The sequence below is a fragment of the Hermetia illucens genome, chromosome 3, assembly GCF_905115235.1.
Source record: "Hermetia illucens chromosome 3, iHerIll2.2.curated.20191125, whole genome shotgun sequence".
NCBI classification, from domain to species: Eukaryota; Metazoa; Arthropoda; class Insecta; order Diptera; family Stratiomyidae; genus Hermetia; species Hermetia illucens.
The window spans coordinates 66,627,270-66,652,332 of NC_051851.1; the positions used below are offsets into that span (position 1 = coordinate 66,627,270).

General features: G+C 38.9%; 1 protein-coding gene across 1 annotated transcript; it reads right to left on the reverse strand.

Moving 5' to 3' along the window:
* Window positions 1-5,535: 5,535 nt before the first annotated feature.
* LOC119653185 lies at window positions 5,536-24,989 on the reverse strand. The gene is made up of 28 exons (XM_038057739.1): window positions 24,663-24,989; window positions 24,372-24,604; window positions 24,209-24,310; window positions 23,828-24,145; window positions 23,564-23,763; window positions 23,214-23,512; window positions 22,993-23,154; window positions 12,479-12,628; window positions 12,111-12,418; window positions 11,924-12,047; window positions 11,604-11,858; window positions 10,688-11,549; window positions 10,441-10,628; window positions 10,261-10,380; window positions 10,066-10,199; window positions 9,816-10,006; window positions 9,584-9,746; window positions 9,345-9,525; window positions 8,852-9,031; window positions 8,528-8,792; window positions 8,246-8,466; window positions 7,655-8,181; window positions 7,526-7,603; window positions 7,149-7,473; window positions 6,923-7,096; window positions 6,729-6,857; window positions 6,312-6,664; window positions 5,536-6,252 (listed from the first exon to the last, which is right to left on the reverse strand). The coding sequence occupies exons 1-27, from the start codon at window positions 24,756-24,758 to the stop codon at window positions 6,554-6,556; spliced, it is 6,096 nt and encodes a 2,031-aa protein (XP_037913667.1). The 5' UTR covers window positions 24,759-24,989; the 3' UTR covers window positions 5,536-6,252; window positions 6,312-6,553.
* Between the last annotated feature and the right edge of the window lie 74 nt (window positions 24,990-25,063).

Consider the following 25,063-nt stretch of genomic DNA (forward strand, 5'->3'; position numbering starts at 1 on the left):
CTTGTGTTATTTTTTCCTTTTTGTCACTATACTTCCCTAAAAGTTAATTATATGTTTTTAGATGTTATTAAACTTCACTCGTACACGATTGTAATCTATACCTTGACAAAAATTGAAGGGCAAAGACCATGTTTACTTAAAGGTTTTGAAATAGAAATGCTGTGAAGAGATGTGACCATTGAATAGGTTCACTTTCTTGAATGCAGTGTTTTCTAACTTGTGGGTGGCAACCCTTCAGGAGGTTGTAGCTTTGATTACTGAGTGGTCGTATTTGCAAGGCAAGTAAGATAAAAGACAAACAACAACAACAATTTTCAATCGGATCCCCAGAGTGGGCAAAAAGATGATGGAGGGGAAAGGAGTGATCATCCGCCCTCTTCAACGTCGATGAAAAATCGCGGCAGTCACTGTTATGGGCCCCCAAAATGGGGTTTTTGATATTGTAATGGTAGGATAAGATTTTTTAACCCTCAACTGAGGTTGCTAAGAAGACTTCTCTAGGCGTATTACAAAGTATTTTACCTCCTTAGACTGAGAGTAGGTATGCTGTTAAGCTTAATGAGAGTCATGTTCGTTTCTTCAATATGAAGGTGGGAGGATTACATTTTGTTTCATTGATTTTGATTCACTAACGTGTGCACACTACTCGAGAATTTTATCGGTATTCGTTGGTAGCTTTTCCTTGACTTTGTAGATAAGGCCTTGATGGCAAAAAAAGTCAAATGTCTGTACAACGTTAAAAAATACGTCAACGCAGTACTTTCTACCTTCCAAAGTACCGCTATCTCAAAGGTTTACTGATGAACTTGTTCGACAGTTTCATGTTATACGCTCCCCGAATTGGTGGACCACGGTGCAAAACCGGGATGTCTGGTTGTTGGGCCATTGGTGATGATAATATCTACGTCTGTAATATGTACGTATTTTTGAAGTTTGAAAAAAATATGAAAGAATATCTTGGGTTCTGGGAAAATGTGAGTATAAAGTTTCTCACATAAGATGAATACACAACCTTTATATCCGAAGCGCAGCTTCCGGTATTTCGACTTGTTTTTATATAAAAACAATCGGCTAACCTATGGCTAGGAAAGGGTTTAGTATCATGGGAAGCTTCAATAGTGCTAAAAATGTTGAAATTCCAAGAAGAGAACGTTCACATTCTTCCGAAACGAGAAATTAGGTACTAGTTTGCTGCTTAACCAACAAATACTTTACTTGGCTTTGCTTGTTTACCAAGTATAGACCTAATGGAGGACTTTTGGGCAATCATTCTTCACTGCATTGGCACAGTCTTACAACGTTAATGACATATGAAATAGTACTCGGAGCGTGGAATATGTAAAACATCGTTAACAGCGGACTTATTGACATCTCCATAACTGGTCCTATAATTATGAATGATCCAATTTCTGGTATTTATTATATTCTCCTTATTTTATCGATAATATTTTCTGCAAAAGTCTTTAAAGATCTTTTTCAGGAACAAATAAGTTCACTTGATTTTTAATATGAATACTAAATCCGTCGTTTTATTACGATCTTGGGGGATTTCCTAGATTTTTTTAAATATTAAAGGCGTAACGTATTCCATCAAGCTGAAAAACGTTGTTTTAGTGGATTAGTGATTCTTTTGTATTTTTAATTTCTTGTAAATTTATATTATGAGATTTTATTGTAGCAATGCAATAAACCAAATCATGAGCAAACTGCTATAATAAAGAACCCAAAACAAAAATATTATTCCAACTGAAAAGATGACAGAGAAGCAATACTCATTGCACAGGATACTGGGTATCCTGAGTCGGCACCCACTTGGTGGCGGGCCGGACTACTTGAGAAGTGACCTATTCTTTTGTACTGCACCTCTTTTTTGGGGTTAAACGCAGTTTTCAAAAAAGAACCAAAAAGTTGGCTGACGGTTTCGTCCAGGGCAACTCCTCAGAAGCTGCCTCACTTTTGCTCTGGGAGCAGCGTGACCGAAAGTAACGACAGATGAATGGGTACGAATTATATTCAAGTGAAATCCGTCATAAGTCCAAACCGTCAATCAACTTTTTCATTCTTTTTGGAAAAATTGGGTGTTTAAGCCAAAAAAGAGGAGTTCGTGGACTACAAAAGAGGAAGTAAGTTGCTTCCCAAGTGGTTCGGTCCGTCACCAAGTGGGAGCGGACTCAGGACTCCCAGCATCCTCAATAAAAAATTTACTTCGGCCTGGTTTAAGTCTGGACTTATGACGGATTTCACTTGAATGTAATTGGTACCCATTACGTGTTTGCGATTATATTTAAGTGGAGCAATTACCATCTGTCATTACTTTCGGTTACGCTGCTCTCAGGGCAGAGGTGAGACGGCGTCTGCCCTGGACGAAACCGTTTGTCAACTTTTTCGTTTATTTTTACTCATTGGACAGCTTGAATAGTTGTATTTTATATAATATTGTGGAAATATCTTCCTATCTACTTGTCACTCTTCCAATTTTGATGGATAGTTATCCATTATTTTTGTCCAACTATCCACTTCACTTTTGATGGATGGGTAGACAGCTTGTGTAGGTTCATCTTTGGTGCACTGCTGGCTTATTTTTTGGCCTACCAAATTCGCTCGAATAAATATTCTCGTCTTACTTGTTGAACTCCGGATATATACGACTAGGTGCACCTGGACAAACTTCTTTTCCAGGTTTGTTGCTCTTCAGGCTATATATTTCAAGGTCACAAGTGTAGGGTAGTCTAGTTTGACATGAGAAAGCATCTCGTCCTTCTCATTGCAAGTCTCTGTGTTCAGTCTTCAGTACACACTCCCATCATGTGGAAATGCTTCCACAGAGGAGAGCGATGGACAATTAGACCTATTAGGGTAGTCAATTTGATTTTATTAGTTTTTCGGTTATTTCGATTGGCCATCCATTCTGTAGAAATGCGCTTGTAATTTTTTAACATTCTTCTTTTTTTAACCTTCGTCCCGTTCACAAGCGGGGTCGGCCCGTCGTGATCGGTTTCGCTATTTGGCTCTATCGAATCCCTGATCTGGGTGCAATCTCAAGGCTTTTAAATCCCCATTCAGCGTATCAAGCCACCGTTGTTTCGACTTGCCTTTTGGTCGTTTACCATCGACTTTGATGTTCAGACCAATTTTGGCAAATGAATTCTCATTAGTATGTATTGCGTGACCATACCATCGAAGAAACCTCTGTCGCAATTTTTCCACGATCAATGCAACCCCATAACGATCGCGGATATCCTCATTTCGGATATGATCAAAACGTGTCACGCCACTAGTCTAAGGCAACATCTTCGTCTTCATTACCGCAAGGCGCCGTTTATTGTCTTTTATAGTTGCGGTAAATTTTAGATTTGAGACATTCGCTGATACGTCGATCACAAAGAACGCCAGGTGTGGATCGCCACTTTATCCAGGTTGCGTTACTGCGTGAAGCAATTTCATAACGTAGCTCTCCATTGGCTGATAGCGTTGACCCGAGGTATTTAAATCGCTCAGTTCTCTGCCGTTGACAGTGACTGTGCCTGTTTCATGGGGATCGGTCGTCAAAAATTCAGTTTTGTTTAGATTCAATCTGAGACCGTGTTGCATGAGGCGATCATTCCATTTTTGGACAAGTTGCTGGAGATCATTTTTGCTATTAGATGCTAGGAAAACATCATCTGCATAAAGTAGTGTGTAGGGCGCTGGACGTTGGATATCCCGTGTGACGGTGTCCATAACAAGAACGAAGAGGAGTGGTGGCAGGGCGCTTCCTTGATGAACACCAACAGAGACACGAAGCGGTTTTGATACACCCGCCATACTTCGAACTTTTCTTTTCGGATCGTGGTAGAGCAATTGCACCCAGTGCACGAGTTCTTCTGGCAGTAAGTGTTGTCGTAAAGCATACGAGATTAGTTCGTGTGGCACACGGTCAAACGCTTTTTCTAAATCCAGAAATGTAATGTACAGAGGGTGATGCTTCTCACGGTGTTTCTCCATGAGTAACCGTGCAGCGTGTATTGCGTCAGTAGTTCCGCAGTTTTTGTCAAATCCTGCTTGATTCACGGTTATTTCAACGATTTCGCGAAAAAGGTTGTCACGAATGCGTTCAAAAATTGGGTAACATGAAAACACTCTTGAAGTATCAGTGTTTTTCTTATACTTTTGTAAAGAATCTCTTCAAAATACACTTTTTTGTGACATTGATGATTTTGTGGAAATGGCCTGTCTGAGGCAAACGGCTTCATGATTGTCATGGCAGTGGGTATCGTTCGACCCATAATTATAAATTTCCATAAAAAAATACTAAAATTTTTAAAAAAAGGTGTTTTTGTTATTTCTGATTCCGAAAGAAATTGACATCTTGGAAAAATGTGACTTTTTGGGTTGAGTGGTTCCTTCAAAAGTACATCTTATAAAAATATGTGGTTCCAAGAAAAAACGCGTTTTAAGTTTTTCTTAAAGGATTAGTCAAGTTAAGAAACTTTTTTTCTATCCTTTTTTTAATATTCAGATAGAATAGTAACTCAAGAATATCCGTTTTGATACTACAGCGTTTATGCCCCCTTCATTCTACTAAATTTTACGAAGCGCAAGCGCCATTGAAGCGCTCGTAATATATATTTCGTATGGTATAGTAAGCGGCCCTTGAACGTATATTCCCTGCTAGAGCCAATCCCGCTGATGTCATTTTTAGTCTAATTCGTCCGTATCTCGTTTTTTTAGCAGTACGGTTGTGTCTTAAGGGCACTTTCACATTCAGTATTTTTGTCGCAAAATCATCTTCTGAAACTTTGTTCGGGGTTATCTCAAAAACACGTTTTTCGAAATATCTCCTCATTTTTCTCAGGCCCAAACTAGATTTTAGTTGTCAAAGTCCTTTTTTCGATGTTTTAGTTAAGAAAAAAATGAGCACAACTTTGAAATTTCATTTTTGAAAGTTTCCAAAATACTACTTTTCAAACGATCTCTCTAGCTCTAGTTCGAGCGATGATTACATGAGCTCTAAACAAAACTGCATTTACAAGAAGTTTGACCAAGTCTAAAAATAAAGGTCAATTTCAACATCAAATAAAACCCTGGGTATAACAACAAAAATAACTGGATACATTTTTTATTTTGATTTCATTCTTTATCCGTAAAATACAAAGAAAAGTAAATCAATATGCTATTTCATCTCCCAAAAATCAAAATTTTAAAAACGCTACTTATTGCGCACTGAGTGTAAAGAGTGCCCTTAAGCATTTGCATAAGTTAATGTAATAAGTGTATCTTGCCTGTTTGGGCGTTTTTAACGGTACTTTATTTTTTCCGATGAAATTGGGCAGCTTGTAATTTCTGTCTTGATTTTTCGAAAAAATGCTTTTTTTGCCACTGAATTTCCAGTTGAGCTCGTCTTGTTGCTGCGTCTGAAATGTTTCTAAATAAACGTAAGTCTGAGCTCAATTTTTCTCCATTTACCAGAGTACCGTATGCACGTTATTTTCGGCTTACTAGAAGGTAGTAAGTGTGTTAATACGCATGAGTCTTTAAGAAAGATAACGAACGCACTTACAGTGATAGGTCTATTTCGGATGTAATTCTCTATGATTTAGCTTTACATGTCAATGAATTAGTCTTGTACAAAATGAATAAAACATCTACGCTTAATTGAAATTGCGGCTGTGCAAAATGTGTCCATTGGTAGGTTAAATAACCAATAAATATTGTAGTTTTGAAGCATATACTCTACCGTTCCCAACCTTAACTAAAAGTAAACCTTAATAATCTTAACTAAAAGTAAACTTCCAATAAAAATCAACTTAGCGATACAAAGTCGTCAGATGAGACATTACTTTCAACACAATAATGATCGCAATAGTTTAACCCAATTAACCCAATACTTTACCCCCTGAAACCCCCTTTAACAACAACGAAACCCTTGCATATGAGCATCCGCCAAATAATCTCCGTCTACCAGACGATGATCAGTCAGATACTTCTACTAAATTCAGAAAGTGAACTTCAAGTTTTTAAATAACAGAGCGCTTTTCATTTCCAAATTGCTCTAGATTTCATGGGAAGACACTATTGCTAAACCTGCTTGTTTTTTGTTTATTGTTAAAAAACACAAAATGTTTGTTTTTAGAAAATGTTGTTCACTCCTCTAATTAATTGGACACAGCAGCAGCACAGCGCTTTAAGGTTGTGAGTGTCAATGTGAATTCCATCTCCCATATCGAAGCATAGCCTAGTGAGTAGCTCGAACAACATCCACTCAATTCTGGTCTGGTTAGAAAAGAGGCTGTGAATCGTCAGATTGAAAATTACGTTTTGTTGATATTTACCTTCAGATTAACTTTTCCTCCTCCTCCTGTTCTCAAAACAAAACAAGGCACGTCAAAGAACACAAGAATGGAAAGTATGATCATGATTTAACTATTGGATGCAGCTCAGGTTAGATTCAACAACGGGAATTGGGCCAGTTTTTGATTATATTGATTATAGTTTCAGCGAATAATCCCAGATAACAGGCTTCTAAGTACACAAACGCTTTATTTTTTTAAACAAAATCTTAACATACGATAGTCTATAACTTCAGTTCTCGCAGAGAAAAATTAATTATTGTCGGCGAAATACCAGCTTCCTCTAAATCTATGATCTCCTGCTTCAAATGTTCTTTTTTTTGTTGATTAATTAGCTAAAATTAGGGATTTATTGACATAATTGCAACCTAAATCGTGGAAAAACCATAGAGTACTAACCGGGATAATTAATTCCTTCTGTTTTTTGTTGGCAAGCGCTACAAAAATTGCAGCCATATGAAGGCGATCCAGCCTAATACAATCTTCTGTGAATGCTATGAGATTCAGTTGTTTAACTAAGGGACAAGCCTGCGAAATGAATGCTAATATTATTTTCTAACTAAAAGAATTGAACTTTATTCCCGGCTTATCACCTGAATTCTGCATAGATTTTTGGTTAAAATGTTTTCCTGCTCATATGACCTTGATTGATTGGCGTTTTTGAATGGAGCACGTAGTACGCATTCCCATGCTGCCGCTAATCCTTCCGTGTACAGTAAAGATGGCTCACAAGATAAAACGTCGACTAACGCATTTAACTTAGAAACCTGCAGTATTTTAAATTATGAATGAAATCATTACAAATACCACAAACTTTACCATATTTAAATTGACCATCTGTTTCAGTACCCCGTTCCATATTGTTGGTATGAAGATTTTGTGGCCCATACATATATATGAGATTGCTTCAAGAGCTAGTGAATTATTTGCGTGAGTTTGCCAAATTTTCTTCAATATATTCAGCTTATCATATTCCGCAAACTTTTCAACTGTGATATTATAGCCGAGCTGTTTGAGATAATGGACGCATTTCAAAATGACGTATTGTTTCTGGCTGACTATATTCATGTAGGATGCAGTTGAATCGCCTATGAGCTTTGAAAAGCATTCGAAAATTTGCAGTTGCTTAGCAGTATTTGTGGGACTAAAAGAGATACCATTTTAAAATATTGCGAGGTGTTTGAAAGATGACTTACCCCTCTACTGGAAACATATGCCTTATTAGAAATTCAATAGCTTTCGACGTTTCCCAACTACTCAAAATATAATGAGCTCTGAAAAGATAATCTGTTATTATCCCGCAAAAACGCAGCGCTATCTCTCACCTTATAATGTGTTCATCATTGACTGTATCTATGTTATTCATGGACATATTCAAATCTTCATAAAATGTTTCCTCCCCATCAATAGAATCGCCCGAATTTGTACAGGTCACCCAATTTTGCAGCACTGCGACTTGCATCAAATGGCAGTCCAAGTTGTGTAGCTTTGATATTTCCATGACCAGATTATTTATGTCTGCCTTTGGCGTTTTTAAAATCGATTCGTGGTGATATAGCATAAATATTAGTTCCTTCGGATTTTCGGCTAATTGCAACAACTTATCATCGATCAATCCATATGTGTGCAGCAAATGTTGGGTTTTGATTAATGGATATTTTCGTTTTATCTTTTTTACTGTCTCATCCGCTTTCTTATTTTCAGACAGGCTTTTTTCGTTTTGTACTGCAAATTTATAGCATTCAGCTGCAGCTTCAACCTGATCGGCTCCATCGGGTGCATGGTTCGTCACATAATACAGAATAAAGAGTGTTTTTGATGCGTTTGTCATATGACGCGTTAGGCGGAGGATCTGTTGAAAAATTTCAAATGTATTGCCAGAAATGTAAGCAATGAATTCGAATAAACCGACTCACCGATTGTAGAAAAGCATTATTGATTGGTTGCAAATGCCAGACGTCCGTATCGGTTTCCTCGTCTTGTTGCTTATATTCGGATATCGAATTTTTCACAGCCGACATGCAAAAGTACTCCTGTTCTTGCACAATTTCATTATGTGTTCTTTTTCCTTGATTTACTGTATGCAATTTAATCAACGGAAACCAACTTTCGCAATTATCCACATTCACCTCACAATCTATGAGTAAAATTTTTTCATAAAACCATCTTTAGAGTGCATCTTATTGAATTGAACCCACCTAATATATTCTTTAGTGGCTCCTGCACGAGTGGCATGAACGGAAAACGATACTTTGCAATTTTTGGTAATACTCCTATATCCGGCTGCGATTTCAACCACCAGTCCATTTCTATCTGCCCTGCGCGATTGCGACGCTTAGTAACCATTTTGTGCTTCAAGAACAGTAGCATGTTCGCCCACAATTCCATTTCTTTCGGTAACGAATTTATGTATGTTAAAATATCAATGACACATAAATACAGTTCGTAAAAATAGAAATTTATCTGAAAGTTCAAAGGAATGACTGTAATCAGGTTGTCTTCATAATTACGACTAAATATACCTCCGTAATGAAATTCAATAACTGTGATGCAAGGTGTCCAGTCTGCGTAATCTCTTTAATGTAAGGTTGACACATGTCCCGAATTTGGTCAGCAGATGTTTTCATCGTAATCTGCTCTTTCTCGAAGGCATCGGTTTTGATTTCGTACGAAGGCTCCTGCATACTTAGCAGAGATATAATCTACAAAAAATTACAAAGTTTCCAAAAATATGATTAAAAACGTGAAATTAATATACAAATTATGAATATATTCTTGCATGCAGGCATGTCACAAGTAAGTAATGTGATATCACTTCAGTTTTTCAGAAAAACTATATTACAAAGCGATATCAGAATCACCATTCATTAGCTTAGCCGTACATATCATGTTACTACCAAATATTAACATTCGGCAGATGATGTTACCAATTATTTATCATTAGCCTCAATTTGCCGTGAATTTACTATAAATAGTGATAAGAAACTCAAGATTGTCAAATCTGTTGATACTTACTTGTGATACGAGAACTTGTTGGTAATCCCAATCAAAATCGTAACTCATTCTTTTCAAAAGTGAAACATCTAATACTTTATTTTTAAGCTCCTTCATAAGCATAGAGATTGAAATGAATTCCTTACATTTCAATGCTGAATCGTGTTTAACTAACTCAGTGTAGTAGAAGTATTTCATTCGTCTAGGGAAGTTGATTTATTAATTACTATAGATTTATCTATCAGTGCAATGTTACTTACTGCTCTCTGTCTGAAGAAATTTTATCATTATCTCCCATGTGTGTGTGATACATTTCAGCAAGGATAAGATAATTTAACTTAGGCTGGCCTGTTTTCAGTTCATTTTCCAAATATTTAAGGCAGGCTTCTGGATTGGAATCTGCCAACAATTTTGAGAATAAATCTGGAAAGAAAAATATTAGAAATATGAAAATAACATACAATTACAATTACATTGATAAGGATTACGCACCAATAAAATTCGGTTCCTTTTGCGATAAAGAAAATTTGTATAATTTCATTTTATTTATAACTATCATTTTCTTTGGTATTATGGGGTCTGTCGTTTGGTATTTCAATGTACACTGAACGATCGAATACCAACTGCTGTGCTGTTTACATTTCACCAAATGTTCCAGGTATTTCAGGAAAGTAGTTCTAACCCTAAAAATACCTTATTGAAAAAAATCCGTTATCAATAATTATTTTATGTCAAAACTCACTCATCTGCACTGATTTCGATATCTGGATTAATAAATAAATTTAAACGAAATGGCAAGTTTTCGAGGTTTGTTTTTAATAAGGCAAGCAGCGCCATTGACACACATCTGATAATCGGAGTCGGGTCATTTGTGTACTTCATAATGAATAATACGCAATGAAAACAAGAATATAAATAACAAGGAAATGCTCCTTACTTTTACAGTTTCTGGTATTTCAGAAATTTTATCGAAAACGCAAATTGCCTCGCATACATTTTTGCTAGGTACTCCATTTTGTCCTGGTGTGGTGGCTGGTCTTTGCAATCTGTCTACAATCTAGAATTATTGAAATATAGCCGAGTATTTTGTGAGTCTTGGGTAACGGGTATTGCTTACCCTTTTGTCGATGATGTCAATGTCTCCATAGTAATCAGGTATAGCAGAAAGTGCATAGTTTTCATAACCGATTCGAATCCAGTTTAGAAAATGGATTATCTCCAATTGGATGAGTTTACCAAACTTTAATCCCTCAACTAGGAGCTTATAGGCAAGTGCGTATGCCAGGGGATCAGTTGAAAAATTTTCTATTGAACGAAAACTAAATTGGAGGATTTATGTGATTAACTGAAAAAGGGGTTCATACCTTCTTTTGACACAGCTTCAATGTGCTGGCATATAAGCAGAGCCGCAAAATCCACATAAAATTCATAGTTTGCTCGTGAAACTTCTTCCACATTAAGCGCATAATAAGCTAGGGCACATGAAACTTCAAGCTTATTAATTTTCCTTGCTAGTTTTAAAACACCGAGCATTTTTTCGACATTCAACAAAATTGATAGTTCTGTAACATGAGTCCACATAAAGTGTACAATATTTGTCTGGCATTCTTTCAATTTTTTCATAATAGAATCTACTCCTGTCGAAAGTATTTCTATACGGCTTAGTTTACAAGTTAGATTCTCGGGCGAAACTTTTAGGTCGAAGTTTTTTCGTAGCAGATGCAAATGCTGTAAGTTCAAGAGCATTTCGCGGTTATATTTGCTACCATCTGGAGTGATAACTTTCAAAAATTCGAATAAGTTATCGTAGTCCTTTGAATCATCGATTGGATCTGAAAATATTGCTGTGAAGATATTCGTAATTTTGTCGTAGCACTCAGTGCGCTGCTTTTTATCAATGTTATGTAGAAACTGTGCAGCATTATTCACTTGACCCTTTCTAGCTAATTCATAGCAACAGTAAAAATTGGCACTACTGCTTATCTCAGGACACACTTTTGCCAAGTCATTGATATCGTTAATCATTTCCGGATGGCCAAGTTTAATGATCCGAAACACCAACTTCATGTGGTCATCAGGGGAATCGAGAGGCCAACCATATTTCGCTTTCAATATTTTAATTGTTTGTAGGTCGTATTGTGTTTGAATTTCTGCAGCCAGTGGATGACTCGAGTTACCAAGTTTCACTAGTGGACTGACTGAATCTGGCCATGGCACTGGAGAGTTCTACGATTCATAAATGTTATATTTTTGAAAATCGGTAGAAATAGCAATACGAACCTTCAATACTAGAAGAGCGCTGGCAAGTTTCTCTTCTTCGTCGTGAAGCATGCTAATTGAAACAACAGCTCGTTCTAACCAAAGAGTATTTTTCTTCCGGTTTGAAACGAGGAAGTTGATGTACTTCTTGATGGCAATGACTGGAGTTTTCCCTTTCTCCGAATAAATAGGGCAGAGAAAGTCCGATGTGACCCGTTTCAAATTGCTCAGTTGAACTCCTTGAAGAATACGAAGTGCCGTATCGTCCATTGTATCCTGTGTAATTGTTCCTTTATGTAAATTTGTCCAATGTATGAAACAACACAATTTCCGATAGTTACCTTGACGTAGCTATCCAAAGTCAAAATGAGATTATAGCTCTTCTTAAGTACAGATAAATCCTGCAAAGCGTTCACAATAGCTTTCAACTTGTCGATATTGAAATCGTATTGACGACGAAAATCTCTATAATTTTCGAAACAATATTTTTTTTAAATTTTGAACCCAATTAAAATTTTGTATACTTACGAATATAAAAACTCGACATCTTCGAAGATACCCAGTATCTTGGTAGAAAACTCTAAACCAACTTCAGGCCAATGGTTAGAGAATTGAAGCGATCTTGTTTTTTGTAAACTCCACTCTACTAGGTAAGACATAGCAGCAGGATGAGTTGTTAACACGCTAGGGATAAAGTAACGGAGCCACTGAATTACGAAGAAGGCTTCAGTTGACTGTGGAATGGCATTCAATAACTTCAAAATACTATCAACGTCGAGAAATGGCACGATACAAGCCGCATGCCGCTTCCAAACTATACAAGCGCTAAGCATGTCCTAAATGAAATTAGATGAGTACAATTTCCTCAATATAAATCACTCTATCGCGACTTTTACCGTTTTGAATAATAACACGCAAACTTTAGCGATATTTGGATGATGTACAAACTTTTGCCATTGCATATTCGTTTCATATGGATCAATTATGTTAAGCGTCTCGAGACGCAATAGCTGTTCTTTAATATGAAGGATATTTTGGTGATATTTCTGAAGTTGGAAAAATTTTTAGCTTTAGTTATTAGTCTATTTTATTTCAACAGCAAATTTCATAAAATAGGAGAACTTGGTGAATAATTAAATATATTTTCCTAACTCTATATAAAAACAGATTTGTGCATGTGCATAGATCCTAATCATGAGGCTAAAATTAGGTTACTTCTTTTTAAGGTTTTGTGTGAAACAAAACCTTATTAAAATCGAGACGGTATCTGTCTGTTCGTCTGTCTGCCTGTCTGTCACACCCGATTTATTCGGAAACGGCTGGCCCGATTGACATGAAAATTGGTGAGAGTATGTAATCTGGTGTTCTCTTTACATGCAGTAAGTGGCGCCATCTTGTGTTAAATTTAAGGGGGGGCTCCCCATACATGTGAATGGAGGGTACAAATTTTTTTATCACAGAATGTAGCCGTATAGGGTATCAAATGAAAGGTCTCAATTAGTACTTTTCGAAACTGGTTCAATATTTGATGTTGGGTGAAACGTAGGGGAGTGAGGTCTCAAAATATGACCCCCAAAAAGTGTAACAGGTCTCGTTCTCAGAATCTATCCAACCGAAAAATCTGAAAAAAAATCGCAGTAGTGCATCTCTACGAAATCTAGGCCTCAAAATATATCCGGTTCCGATATCTGCACAAATAAAGTTAATAATAGTATATTTCCACATTTTAGAAATTTACCCGGCACCTCCTCTATATTCATCCCAGAAGTACAAAATTTGGCATGCGTGTAATGAAGAACATAATGCACAGTTTGGTCAAGTTTGAAAAAAATCCAACTATTAGTAGCAAAGTTATAGGGGGTGAAACTTTACAAGTTTTTGTGAATTTCGTGCACTCAACAACCTGCATGACGTCATCATCACATATCAATTCGTCAATACCACAACGAAATGAGTTCTTATGAATTGGGTGGCAGACAACTATTTTGTTTTAGTTTTTTAGTTATTTGTCAGCCAGACATGTGTGTATGTAGGTATATAATATATGCGTGCTAATGAACTTTGCGGGTAGTGCCTAATTCAGATAGATATAAGACGTAAATCGGAAATATGGGTACGATAAATTTATATACGTGCATATATGTGTACAGTATTCGGAAATAGGCAGTTTGTTTGTTTAGGGTGAGCACCCATAGATATTAGGCTGTAATATGTACGTATGTCTCGTAGTTTGGAAAAATTTGAAGGATTATGTTGGATTTGTAGCGATATACGGATAGAATTATGTGCGTTGAAATTTCTTTCATAAGATAAACACAAAACCTTTATACCTGAAGCGCGAGCTTCCGGTATTCCGACTTGTTTAAAACGTTGACTGAAACAAAACTTTTTTAAGCTCTGTTTACTGTACGCCATAAACATCTTTTTTGGAAACGCTAATTACAAGTGAAACTGGGTAGGGATGGTGGAGTTACAAACCCTCTCACATATAGTGAATTTTATCATCGTGCGTTAAGTTCACGGAGGAGGATAGCTATGACGAATTAGTACTTTAGTGTTGTTTGCTTGAAAAAGGAGTAAGGTAAGGTAGTAAAAAGTTCTGACCGAAAGGCAGCGCCCATCCTAAAGAACAGACTGCAATATTGGAAAGTTTAGTCTAAATGATTTCATTATTAATAAAGTTATGGTAGTTCAAGGTCGGTGTAAATGTTCATTAGGACAAAGTTGGGTTTTTTGTGAATTTTCTGCTTCACAGAATATAGAATGTCAGCATTATATTAAAGTCGACAATTATTCACTCAAAAATTCTAACATAAGAAAAGCACTCAACTTTCTACAGGTAAAGTGTTTAGTTTTCAATTTATTGGTTCTGAGGTTTTTAATGAAATGAAAATGGAGAGATAATTTAAATTGGCATGCTAGATGGGAAAAGTGTAGTCTGGTATATGCGTATTCACTGTGGAATTTACCACATCTGTCTACAGTTCTGTTCCACTTGTATCATATTCGCTTGATTCACTGCCAACTTTGCACAATTTCTTTTTCATCAGTGTGTAACTCTGCATTCTTCTCTTCTTTTTAATCTGGTTGACGGCTCTATGTGTTTTCAGTAGACTGTCTAACCTTCTCCTACTAGCGGCTAAAGCACATCTTCCAACATTTTCCCTTTTTCCTTTCATCTGGAGTTCCTTAGGGCTCTATATGGGGTCGTATGTAATTTTTATTTTTATCAAAAATTTGCACTCTTCCTACAATTGCTCGTGCTTTCTCTACGATGATGACCTTTCTTTGTACCTATTTCATTCCCTTTGAATTGTGCTCACTTCAATCTTGGTAAGTGCACACTATTCTTCAGCAAATGCCATTCGATGTGTTACTAGTTTATATCCTCTTCAACTTGCGTCTTTCATTTCTATTTGGACACCCTCTATCATACTTGAGCTCATTCCAAAACTTGTGCGTGACATTCGATATTAAATTCCATAAAATTTACCATTAATGAGATATCGTTCATGCATGAAATAATTGAAATTACATAAAGACTGGGTAAACCTGGGAGATTAAACATTGAATTATTGCCGAATCAAACCACAGAAATATAATTCATTACAATTGCTCCTCGCAATAAACCACCGAATGTCTTGTTTTTCGTCCCCCTTCCATATTATATATGAATATAATATCAATCCAAACCTCTTTAACACTTCTCAACCCCTTTTTTGGGAAACAACCCCGTGTGTGATTTGAGTTTCCTTTCAGTTCAGTTTTTATCCAAAACAACGTAAATTCACTTGTCTTATCCCTTGAAAAGAACCTTTTCCGGTGTTGATTATTCTACCGGCCTGTACATTTCTAATTTCCTTTGCATATAACAAACAGAATTTCCACTGATGTTTGTATCCCTTTTAAGCTTTTTAATAGTTCAACAGGCAACTCCGTGTCTACTTATCTCTTGTAATGAGCCGTACAATACACGAAGCGTGGATATTTTCAAAATTCTCGAAATCAGATTTCACTTCACGTTTCCGATAATATGTACGTCGGGATTAAAATGCCCTCCTGTTTTGTTTCTTAGATTCTGTCTCTTTTCCTAGTTTTAAGCACTGAATTAGTTTTTCTCCTCCCTTGATAACAAAGGGATTAAGTTTTCTTGTCTATTGTTTATTGCTAACAAATTAATAAATAAAATATGTACGCCAATCTATAACAAGATCTTTTGCTTGTTTGCGTCGAGCATCCTGGAATAGCGCAAACCAAGATCTACTAGGCTCAGAGGGCAATCGAAAGGGTTACGACAACTTGAAATATTTTTCGTGATACGATATACGATATGAAAATAATTTTTATTACGATATTTTCTGCCGCATTACCAAAGTGATGGTGATATTAGTTCTGTACCAGCTATAGATATCCAATTTTCTGTTGGCTTCATATCCTGCTGATCCTTCTTTCACGCGAACTCCAAACGGCCACAATGTCATGCATAAAAATGAATTAACCACAGGTAAATCTCCTAATTGCAATAATAATTTGTCATGCAAGTTTTCTGACAGGCATCAAAATTGATAGTGTAGGCAAGTAATATAGCGTTTCTATCATTTCTGAATGCATTGTGTATGTCTATAATGGGGTCAGGTTCTTATATTCTGCCGCATAGAGTTGCTAACAAGTTCTGGAACCTGGATCCTCCGGTCAAATAATATTCGTTTTTTGATAGTTTCTCTGATAAGTTGACATTCACAGCACTAAATTCATATCAATTTTTTTTGCAGAAAGGCCTAAAATTTAGGCATAAAAGTAAGTACAACCTTTCTAGAAACAATACTAAATTTGAAACTCGTATGAAAAATATTATTTTAAATAGTTTCTGAGAATATGTCCTTGATTTAAAGGTTACTTCTGACATCGTAGCTTAAAGAAAATCGATTCTTTTTTTTCAAATTTTTTGAATTTTTTGTTAAGAATACGACATAAAAAGGATGTCGTGGAAAACACGTTCATTCATGGGTATTTCGGGAGGGGAATGTGTGGTTTTTTTTCGAGTGCTTAGTGGCGTCAGACTCAGAATCAACGGACTTTTACAAATTTTCAGAATAACAGAATTTACATAATTCCTTTACTTTACTTTAGAAAGATATTTGTCTGCACACACTCAAACCAACAACGAATCACTCAAAAACTATATTTGAATTTTGGCTGAAAAACATTTGCACTCACTCGAATAGATAAAATCGCTCATTCTCATTACTCTCTATGAACTAGGATTTTTGAAAACTGAACATTTTTAGACTATTTTTAAAACATAAATAATTGAAAATTTGTCGCGGTTTTTGAAAGCGTCACTTTTACAGTTAATTTTCGACTTTTGCGAAGATCCTAGTTCGTTGACCTTTAGACATCGCCCTAAATATATATTAAAATGATTTGTTATGTTCTGTCCTCATTAATTATTTGCATAATGATGCGCATTCATTTACAATGATCTGCCCAATAAAATGCATGGATGTTTTATCAGCGTTTCATTGAATCGGTTATCCATTTCCTGATAATACCAATTTAGGAATATAAGAGACGTTTTATTTGATACGTCTCATGGCTATATTCAATAAAAAAAATGCACCCCACTTTTGCATATACGGGACCTATAAAAACCCTTAAAAAGTAGCTAACTAATCATTGGACTATGCGTTGGAAATTAGTGGAAATTGAGAATTTAAATTGAACAATATTAACAAAAACCTTCCCTGTAGGTTGTATCTTCTCTCACTTTGCGCACTTGCAGTGACACATTTCTCAATTCCATTTCGGTATACAATGAAAAAATCATATTTTATAAATGGGGCCGATCGACTGTGCTTTCCAAATTTACAGCAAAAGAGGATCATGATGATCCTTTGGTAGCGTGTGGTCGGTTATATTTATCACAACTTTCTGGATCCAGGTAAAATGAATACGCCGTAGAACTCGAGGAGATACATCCGGAATTACAACGTATGTACTTGACATTGACGAACAGAGAAACAACGACTTTACTTGACGACAAAACGCACGTTGCACAACCAACCACGAAAAAGTTCAATGATTTATGCTAACTAACTCTCCCTAATCCTGAAATAAATAAACATGTTTCTCGGTGGCAAAAATATTTTGACTGTGATAGTTTTTATTTCGCCCCATGAAGTTTATTTATATTTGAATTTAAAAGTTACAAATTGCAACAACTTCTTGACGTTCTTATATTTATGCCGCTGACACTTTGAATGCCAGTTGTAAAATCAACGTTACCAGAAACCAACCAATTGTGAACAACTGAATAATAATAATCTTTGGCCTAATAATCCAATTGTATCAGGGCCTTGAAGTGTGTTAGAGCACTTCATTGAAGACACTAACGGTTCACTACAGGATTACAGTACCCTAAAGGAAGCAATGCGGTCAGTATTGCGTTCGCCTGAGATTATTATCCTGATTTGACTCAGGTACTCTTTCACATCTGAAATTCTGTACGCCAGCCTCGGAAATGAAGAAAAAAAAAGTGGATTGGTCCTCGCGTTGGAGCACAACACCTGGGAAATGCCTGCAACATCAGCTCTGCTGCCGAACTTTACCTACACATGTAGATCTTTCATAACGAAAAAATAGGGGTGAAGGCAGGCCTTCCGTACTTGAAAATGGGACATATAGTTCTAACTGGTTTCTCAGATTGGAACTGGGTAGGACCCTCAACTCAACATGGAAAACTATATATTGCAAAGTCAGAAAAGGAGCCTTAGACTAGATTGATTTTACAACAATGGACTTGGCAATAAAAACAAGTCAGATTTTTCGGTTGGGTATTTTCGGAGAGTGGGTCCGTGGAAGAAATGATCACTTTCGACCCCCACACTCTCCACCTTTCCCCCAAGGCCGACGGGACGGCTTTGTCTGGATTCGGTGTTCAAGGATAACGTTTTTTAGTGTCTATCTTACGCCGAATGAAACGATGCCGGACTTTCGTCGGAGGCTTGATACTTTGGAGGACGCTATCTTAAGCACGGATGGGCGGATCCTGGTCGGGGGTGACTTCAATGCTAGGGCACTTGAATGGGGCATGCCTCACACAGATTCCAGAGGGAAACGAATTCTGGAAATGGCGGCGAGAACAGGACTGGTAGTTCTAAACATCGGATCCACCCCAACGTTCCGGCGCCCGGGCTGCAAAGGAAGCATTCCAGACGTAACCTTCGCGTCGGAATCACTGGTGTCGCTGGTGGACGGGTGGCGAGTTCTGGAAGACTTTTCGGCAAGTGACCACCAATACATTGCTTTCGAAGTGGTGGACACAAACTCTCGGTGTGCGCCACCCCAGCGATCTTTCTGTGTATGGAACGTCAAGAAAGTGAACACCGGGAAGTTTGTCGAAACTTTGGGAACAGGTGGGGCCACGCTGAAGGGTACTCCTGGGGGCGGTGGCGCCGCGGCTGACACTGTCGTAAATTCAGTTATGAGCCTGATAACGACGATCTGCGGAGCCTCCATGCCCAGGAAGATATCGAGGCGCGGCAAACCTTCCATTGTATTGGTGGACAGTGGAAATCGCAGAGCTCCGGAAGGAGTGTCACAGGCTCCGCCGCTTAACACAACATCTAGGCCACCGCGGGGAGTCATGTACCATAATGATGGAGTACAAATCAGCCAAAAGGAGACTCCGCAGCGCAATACACAAGAGCAAAGCTCGCTGCTGGCAAGATCTGATCGACGAGGTGAATGGGGATCCGTGGGGACTCGGTTACAAACTTGTAACCCGAAAAATCGGGGTTCTGCGGAAACCCTGTTCACTTAAGGCCGAGCAGATGGACCGCATCGTGAGGGCACTCTTCCCTGCACATCCCGTATGGGATGGTGACGTCGATGTCCACTTTTCTCTATAAAAGAGTTGGAACAGGCAGTCCTCTCTATGAAAAACAAGAAGGCGCCAGGACCCGATGGTATTCCAGCAGAGGTATACAAACTGGTATTCCAACACCGGCCAGACCTACTGCTCGGCGCATTCAACGCTTTCCTGAAAGAGGGCATTTTCCCTGCTCGTTGGAAAGTTGCGAGGCTTGCGCTGATCCCTAAAGGGAAAGGCGATCCTGAATTGCCGTCTTCATACCGCCCACTATGTATGCTTGATACTGCTGGGAAAGTGCTCGGAAAGCTCATCAGAAGTAGACTCGCTGAAGCGATACGCGCTGCCGGAGATTTACCTCCCCGGCAGTTTGGTTTTAGGGCAGGGAGATCGACAATTGATGCTGTCATGCAGGTCGTGGACGCCGTTCGACGAGCAGAGACACATAGCCGCCGAACTCGACGGATGGTGCTTCTCGTAACGCTTGACGTCAGAAACGCCTTCAATTCCGTAAGATGGAAAGACATTCTAGGCACACTAGACAATACCTTCAACGTGCCGAACTATCTCTTACGGATTTTGAGGGGCTATCTGAAGAACCGTTCCCTGCTCTATGAAACACTAGAGGGTCAAAGGTGGATGGAGGTCACGTCGGGGGTAGCACAGGGATCCATCCTAGGGCCGGACCTCTGGAACGCTACCTATGACAGTCTGCTTAAACTCGACATGCCAGAAGAGTCGCGCCTGCTCGGCTACGCAGATGATGTCGCAGCGCTTGTAGCTGGACGGACTGTCGAACAGGCGCAAAGCAGACTCGGCATATTGATACGACGTGTAAGCGGATGGATGACTACTCATGGTTTCAACCTTGCACTGGAAAAAACCGAAGTAGTCATCCTGACTAAAAAGAGAATTCCGACCCTGCGTCCCATTTCGTTCGGCGAGTCGATAATCGAGTCAAAATCAGCGGTAAAGTACCTCGGGTTGACTCTTGACTCAAAGATGAGCTTTTCTGAGCAACTCCAAGCAGCAGCGAACAAGGCTGCGGCGTTAAGTAGGCTAATGGCAAACATTGGGGTCCTACGTCTAGTAGGCGACGTCTCCTGATGAGCTCAATGCAGTCTGTCCTGCTCTACGGCGCAGAGGTATGGGCTGGCGCTCTTAACAAGGAGGTATATCAGATACAGGTACAGAGACGGGGAGCTTTACGGGTGGCGTCTATGTACCGCACAGTGATGGTGATCGCGGGAGTTATCCCCGTTGCCCTTCTTGCTAGGGAGCGTCAGGCCATATACAAGCGCACACACTCTAGACGAGTGGCAGCTCTCTTGGCAAAATGAAACTAGAGGCAGATGGACTGCGCGGCTCATCGGCAACTTAGGTGCGTGGCTGAATCGGAACCATGGTGAGACTGACCATTTCCTTACCCACTTTTTAAGTGGGCATGGAGGTTTTCAGTCTTACCTGCACAAGATTGGAAAGGCGCGTTCTCCGGATTGTGTGTTTTGCAATGGAGTATCTCTCTCCAGATAACATTGTGGAAGAGATGCTGAGGACTGCTGACAGGTAGAACCGTGTTGCCCATTACATTCGGGCCCTTCTCGTTGCTAAGAAGATAGAACTCGACCGGTGGAGGAGCCGCATGGCAGGGGGCTCCTTGAACTGACAGTTCCCTTCCTCCTCTCCCCTCCCGTTGGTGAAAGGAATTCCCTGATTTGAAGACTCCGCAAGGCGGGAGAGTTCGGGGGCTGGCCCGAAGTAATGCGACAAACGGTTCCAGGCTAGCTCTCTGACGATGGGGAGGTGTGTAGTTGGTAGTCCGACGACGCACCGAATCGGGACTCCAACACTGTGTGCGTAAATGCATTCACCTACCCTACCCCAAAAACAAAAAAAAAAATACTCCCCACCTTTCCAACAAACGTCAAAACTAAGACATGGTTCGGAAACTACTAACCGAGACCTTTCATTTGATACCCCACATGATTATATTTGGTGAAAAAAATGTACACCCTCCTTTTGAATGTATGGGGACCCCCCTTAAATCCGACGTAGAATGATATAATTCTATGCGTGAGTGTTCACACTACCCACCTTTCCACCAATCAATCGATGTCGTGTCAATCGATTTAATAAGTTTGTTTTACACAAAACCTTAAAAACCGACAAACCTTGATCTATTTATGGAACGCGCACCCTGCACGGATCGAAAGCAGCTAGCCGATACCCTGTCCCAAAATAAGGCTGGTGTCACAGCGTTACAATTGGTACCGGTTTCTTGGAGAACAGCCAGTATACCAGATATTATAGCGACCATCCAGTAAACCATGCACTCGGAGTAGGTTTCCTAGTCAATCATAAAATGAAACCTGCTGTTATTAGTCATCGCTAAGCAACGAATTTCGAAATATCGTTCACATCCCTAGAGAGGAGACTACACTCAGAAAAAAATACCTTCTACGTAGCAGTGAAAAAAGCCTTCAAGCATGCCCGGGTATAATATCAAAATTAAACTTTGAGATTTGGATTACTATTATGTTTACATGGTGCTCCAGGCGTGAACAACTACATCACCGCGAATCCCCTCTGACAATCAGGTGATAGTGACCACTGAACCCACCCATAACAAAGTCCTCCGTTACATCTACGAGAGGAGAATAGATGCTGCAACAACCGCAGCTACCAGGAGTCCTGGAGATGAAGCATCGACAAATGATCGTCACAATCACCAGATCATTGGTAGAGCCTCAAATATATTGGGCCCCAATGGTAAAAAAAGTCGGAACGACTGATTCGACGATAAGTATGTAAGCGACGGAATGGAAGAAGGCTACATACAAAGCAATGCAACAACCCCAAAGAACGTGGGCATGCCTCGAGCAGAGAAGCAAGTTCACAGGTCCCTTTTCTGTGAGAACCAACAGGTCGAGAGAAGCGCAGGGAACAACCGCACCAAACGCGGAAGTTTGGCTAACAAGTCAGCAGAATGAAGCTAAATACACCTCGATGCCGAGTTACAAAGGGGGCGACTGTATGGGCATATTGGAAGGATGGGTTGAGTATTTTGATAAAATGATTAACGAACAGCTGTGAATGAGTACCTGAGTCAATTCAGGGGTAATAATCACGGGCGAGCGCAATGCTGACCACATTGCCTCCTAGAGTGTATTGTAGTCCTGTAGTTTACCGTTATTGTCTTGAATGAAAAACTCTAACAAGCTTCAAGCTCCTGATCCAATTGGATTGTCACACTTATGATTATGACGACGAAATCCGCGTGGCGGGGTTGTGGATAAAACCCGGATCAATAATACATTGGACTGGTCCCCTAATCCGTAGGGATATATATAAGAGGAATGTCTATAGTAGGTGAAGAATACCTGGCAGAACCTGCGTCAGATGGAGTGATGATGTAGGCCAGGGCATCAGAGAGCTTCTAGGGATATCGAATTGAGGGAACTCGGCGAAAAATCGAGATATCTGAAGTTCCTTACTAATCACTCAATCAACAAAAAGTAGCGAAACAATATCAATACTTACTTCATCTTTAAGCCGTGACAATATTTCTTGTAGAAATTTCTCCATTATACTACGACTCGGTATTTCAGAGTCACGAATACTCAGAACAAATTCGTTGCTTTCCACGGTTTTGCAAATTTCCAAGAATTCAGCAAATTTTCTATTGATCTCATCATACTGATTCTGTAGTAAAAAAAGGAGAATATATTTCCGGTTTTGGTTTCTAGATTCAATCAACTCACTTCATCCAAAAGGGATATTTCCAATAGTTTACGTTTCGCTTTTGCTTCACAGATTGGCTGCAAATTTAAATTGAACTGCCTCCCAAATTGCTCGGCTTCGTCCAGCCGACCTTTACAAATTAACTTTTTGAGCCTTTCTTGCGGCTGCGTTTCGCACATGATTTTCATTTCGATTTCTTGAGGTAGATCAAACTCATTGAAATCGTCACCTGACAGGTAATAGATATTGACTGCGGTTTTTGGTTGCTGCACCAGCCATGTATGCTGTGGCATAGAGAGCTCGTTCTTACAAGTCATAGCTGCGTGAAAACGGATTTAGTGACGTTTTTCTGTAAATAACCCACACTTACAAGGGAATTCTACAATCTTCATAAAACGGGTTCCTAGCTGCTCCGGCTTTGTTAGTAGCAAAAGTTCAATTATGTCTTCATTATTTTCGAGCACTATGAACTCATCAATCAGATAATCTAAATTTTCAGTGAATGGATGGAGTAGCATTTTCGTATAGGGACAAATTTCAAATATATGACCGCTGTGACTTAGCCCGATTCTGGAACAGAGTGAATAAATTAAATGTCATTACAAGCGATTACCATTATCATCTACAGACTCACATCATATGTTCCAAATTATACAGCATTTTCATTCCTTCTAAAGATGTTGGAATTGGCAATTGCAGATACTCTTTTGAGTCTTGAAAATATAAAAACCGTTCATTGCCCAATATCGACTGGGGACCACTATCTTCCGTTTCATTTGCTTCTTGTGTACACATAAAACAAAAGGATGATACCACACTGCAAAATTTCGGTGCGGAAACTTTCTCCAGCATAGTGTTTTTCAGGAAACTTTCATTATAGAGCCTGGATTCGTTCTCACAAACTGTATCTTCAGAATACGTTTCTAGGAGCTTCTCGTCGATATTAAATAGTCTGGAAATAAAGATTAATTTGGAATAGTGAGGAGATACTTGAGGGTTCGAGCGAGAAGTTCACCTGTATATACTCCCATTTCGACACATAATATAAAAGGAGTCCTCCACTTGATGAATACCCGCGAATGTTCCGCCTTCACTCAAATCCTCTCCACTTACGCACCTTTAAAATAGAACGCTAAATCAAAAGAAGCTCCCTGAACTGGGAAATCCTAGGTACTTACAAATTAAATATAGGTATTCCTTTCACATATATACCATGGATATTTCCATCAGCTAAAGCACAAATGATAACATTTCCCGAATTAGAAACCGCCAGCGAATCAATCAGTGCTCCAAAAGTAAGGAAATTGCATGCCATAACATTTTCGTCTTCCAGTAAAATAATGCTGCTATCGACACATAGAAGTAGTTTCCCATTCTGGATTTGCGATCGTACCCGAGGGTAGACAGTTACCTAAAAAACGGCACAAATGTACAAGGATGGAGCAAAACGGATCTCTTCCACCGCATACTTCGCTTTCACTCGATATTTTAAACAACCCATTTGTGCAAAACGCGTTGTTCACTGTCTCCTCATCGGTAGAGTTTGGTATAAAATTCTTCCACATTATTCCCACGATTAGTTTATCCGCCCTTCAGAAATAGTTTCGAGACCCAAATTCAGATGTATTTTGAAATGCAAACTGACAGACTTCGTTGCAAAGGCGCCCCTTGAAGACTAGCGCGCCACCTGAACGGCCTGAGTTTCGATGGCGACACTGAACTGTTGAACACTTGCAGCTGATTGTCAACGCTGTCGACATTGCAGAGCGCAAATGTTGGGGAAGTTTGTAAACAAATGATGACTTTCGAAATAAGTTCCATGGTTATCTAATATGTTGACGTCACTAATAGAGAAGAGTATTATGATTAT

Bases quoted from the DNA above. Each gene is read 5' to 3' on its own strand.
- LOC119653185 (XM_038057739.1), bottom strand. From the start codon at position 24,758: ATGTGGAAGAATTTTATACCAAACTCTACCGATGAGGAGACAGTGAAC. The intron at 10,200-10,260 runs GTAAGGAGCATT...TTCATTATGAAG, and splicing joins AAATACCAGAAACTGTAAAA to TACACAAATGACCCGACTCC. The intron at 10,007-10,065 runs GTGAGTTTTGAC...AGGTATTTTTAG, and splicing joins ATCGAAATCAGTGCAGATGA to GGTTAGAACTACTTTCCTGA.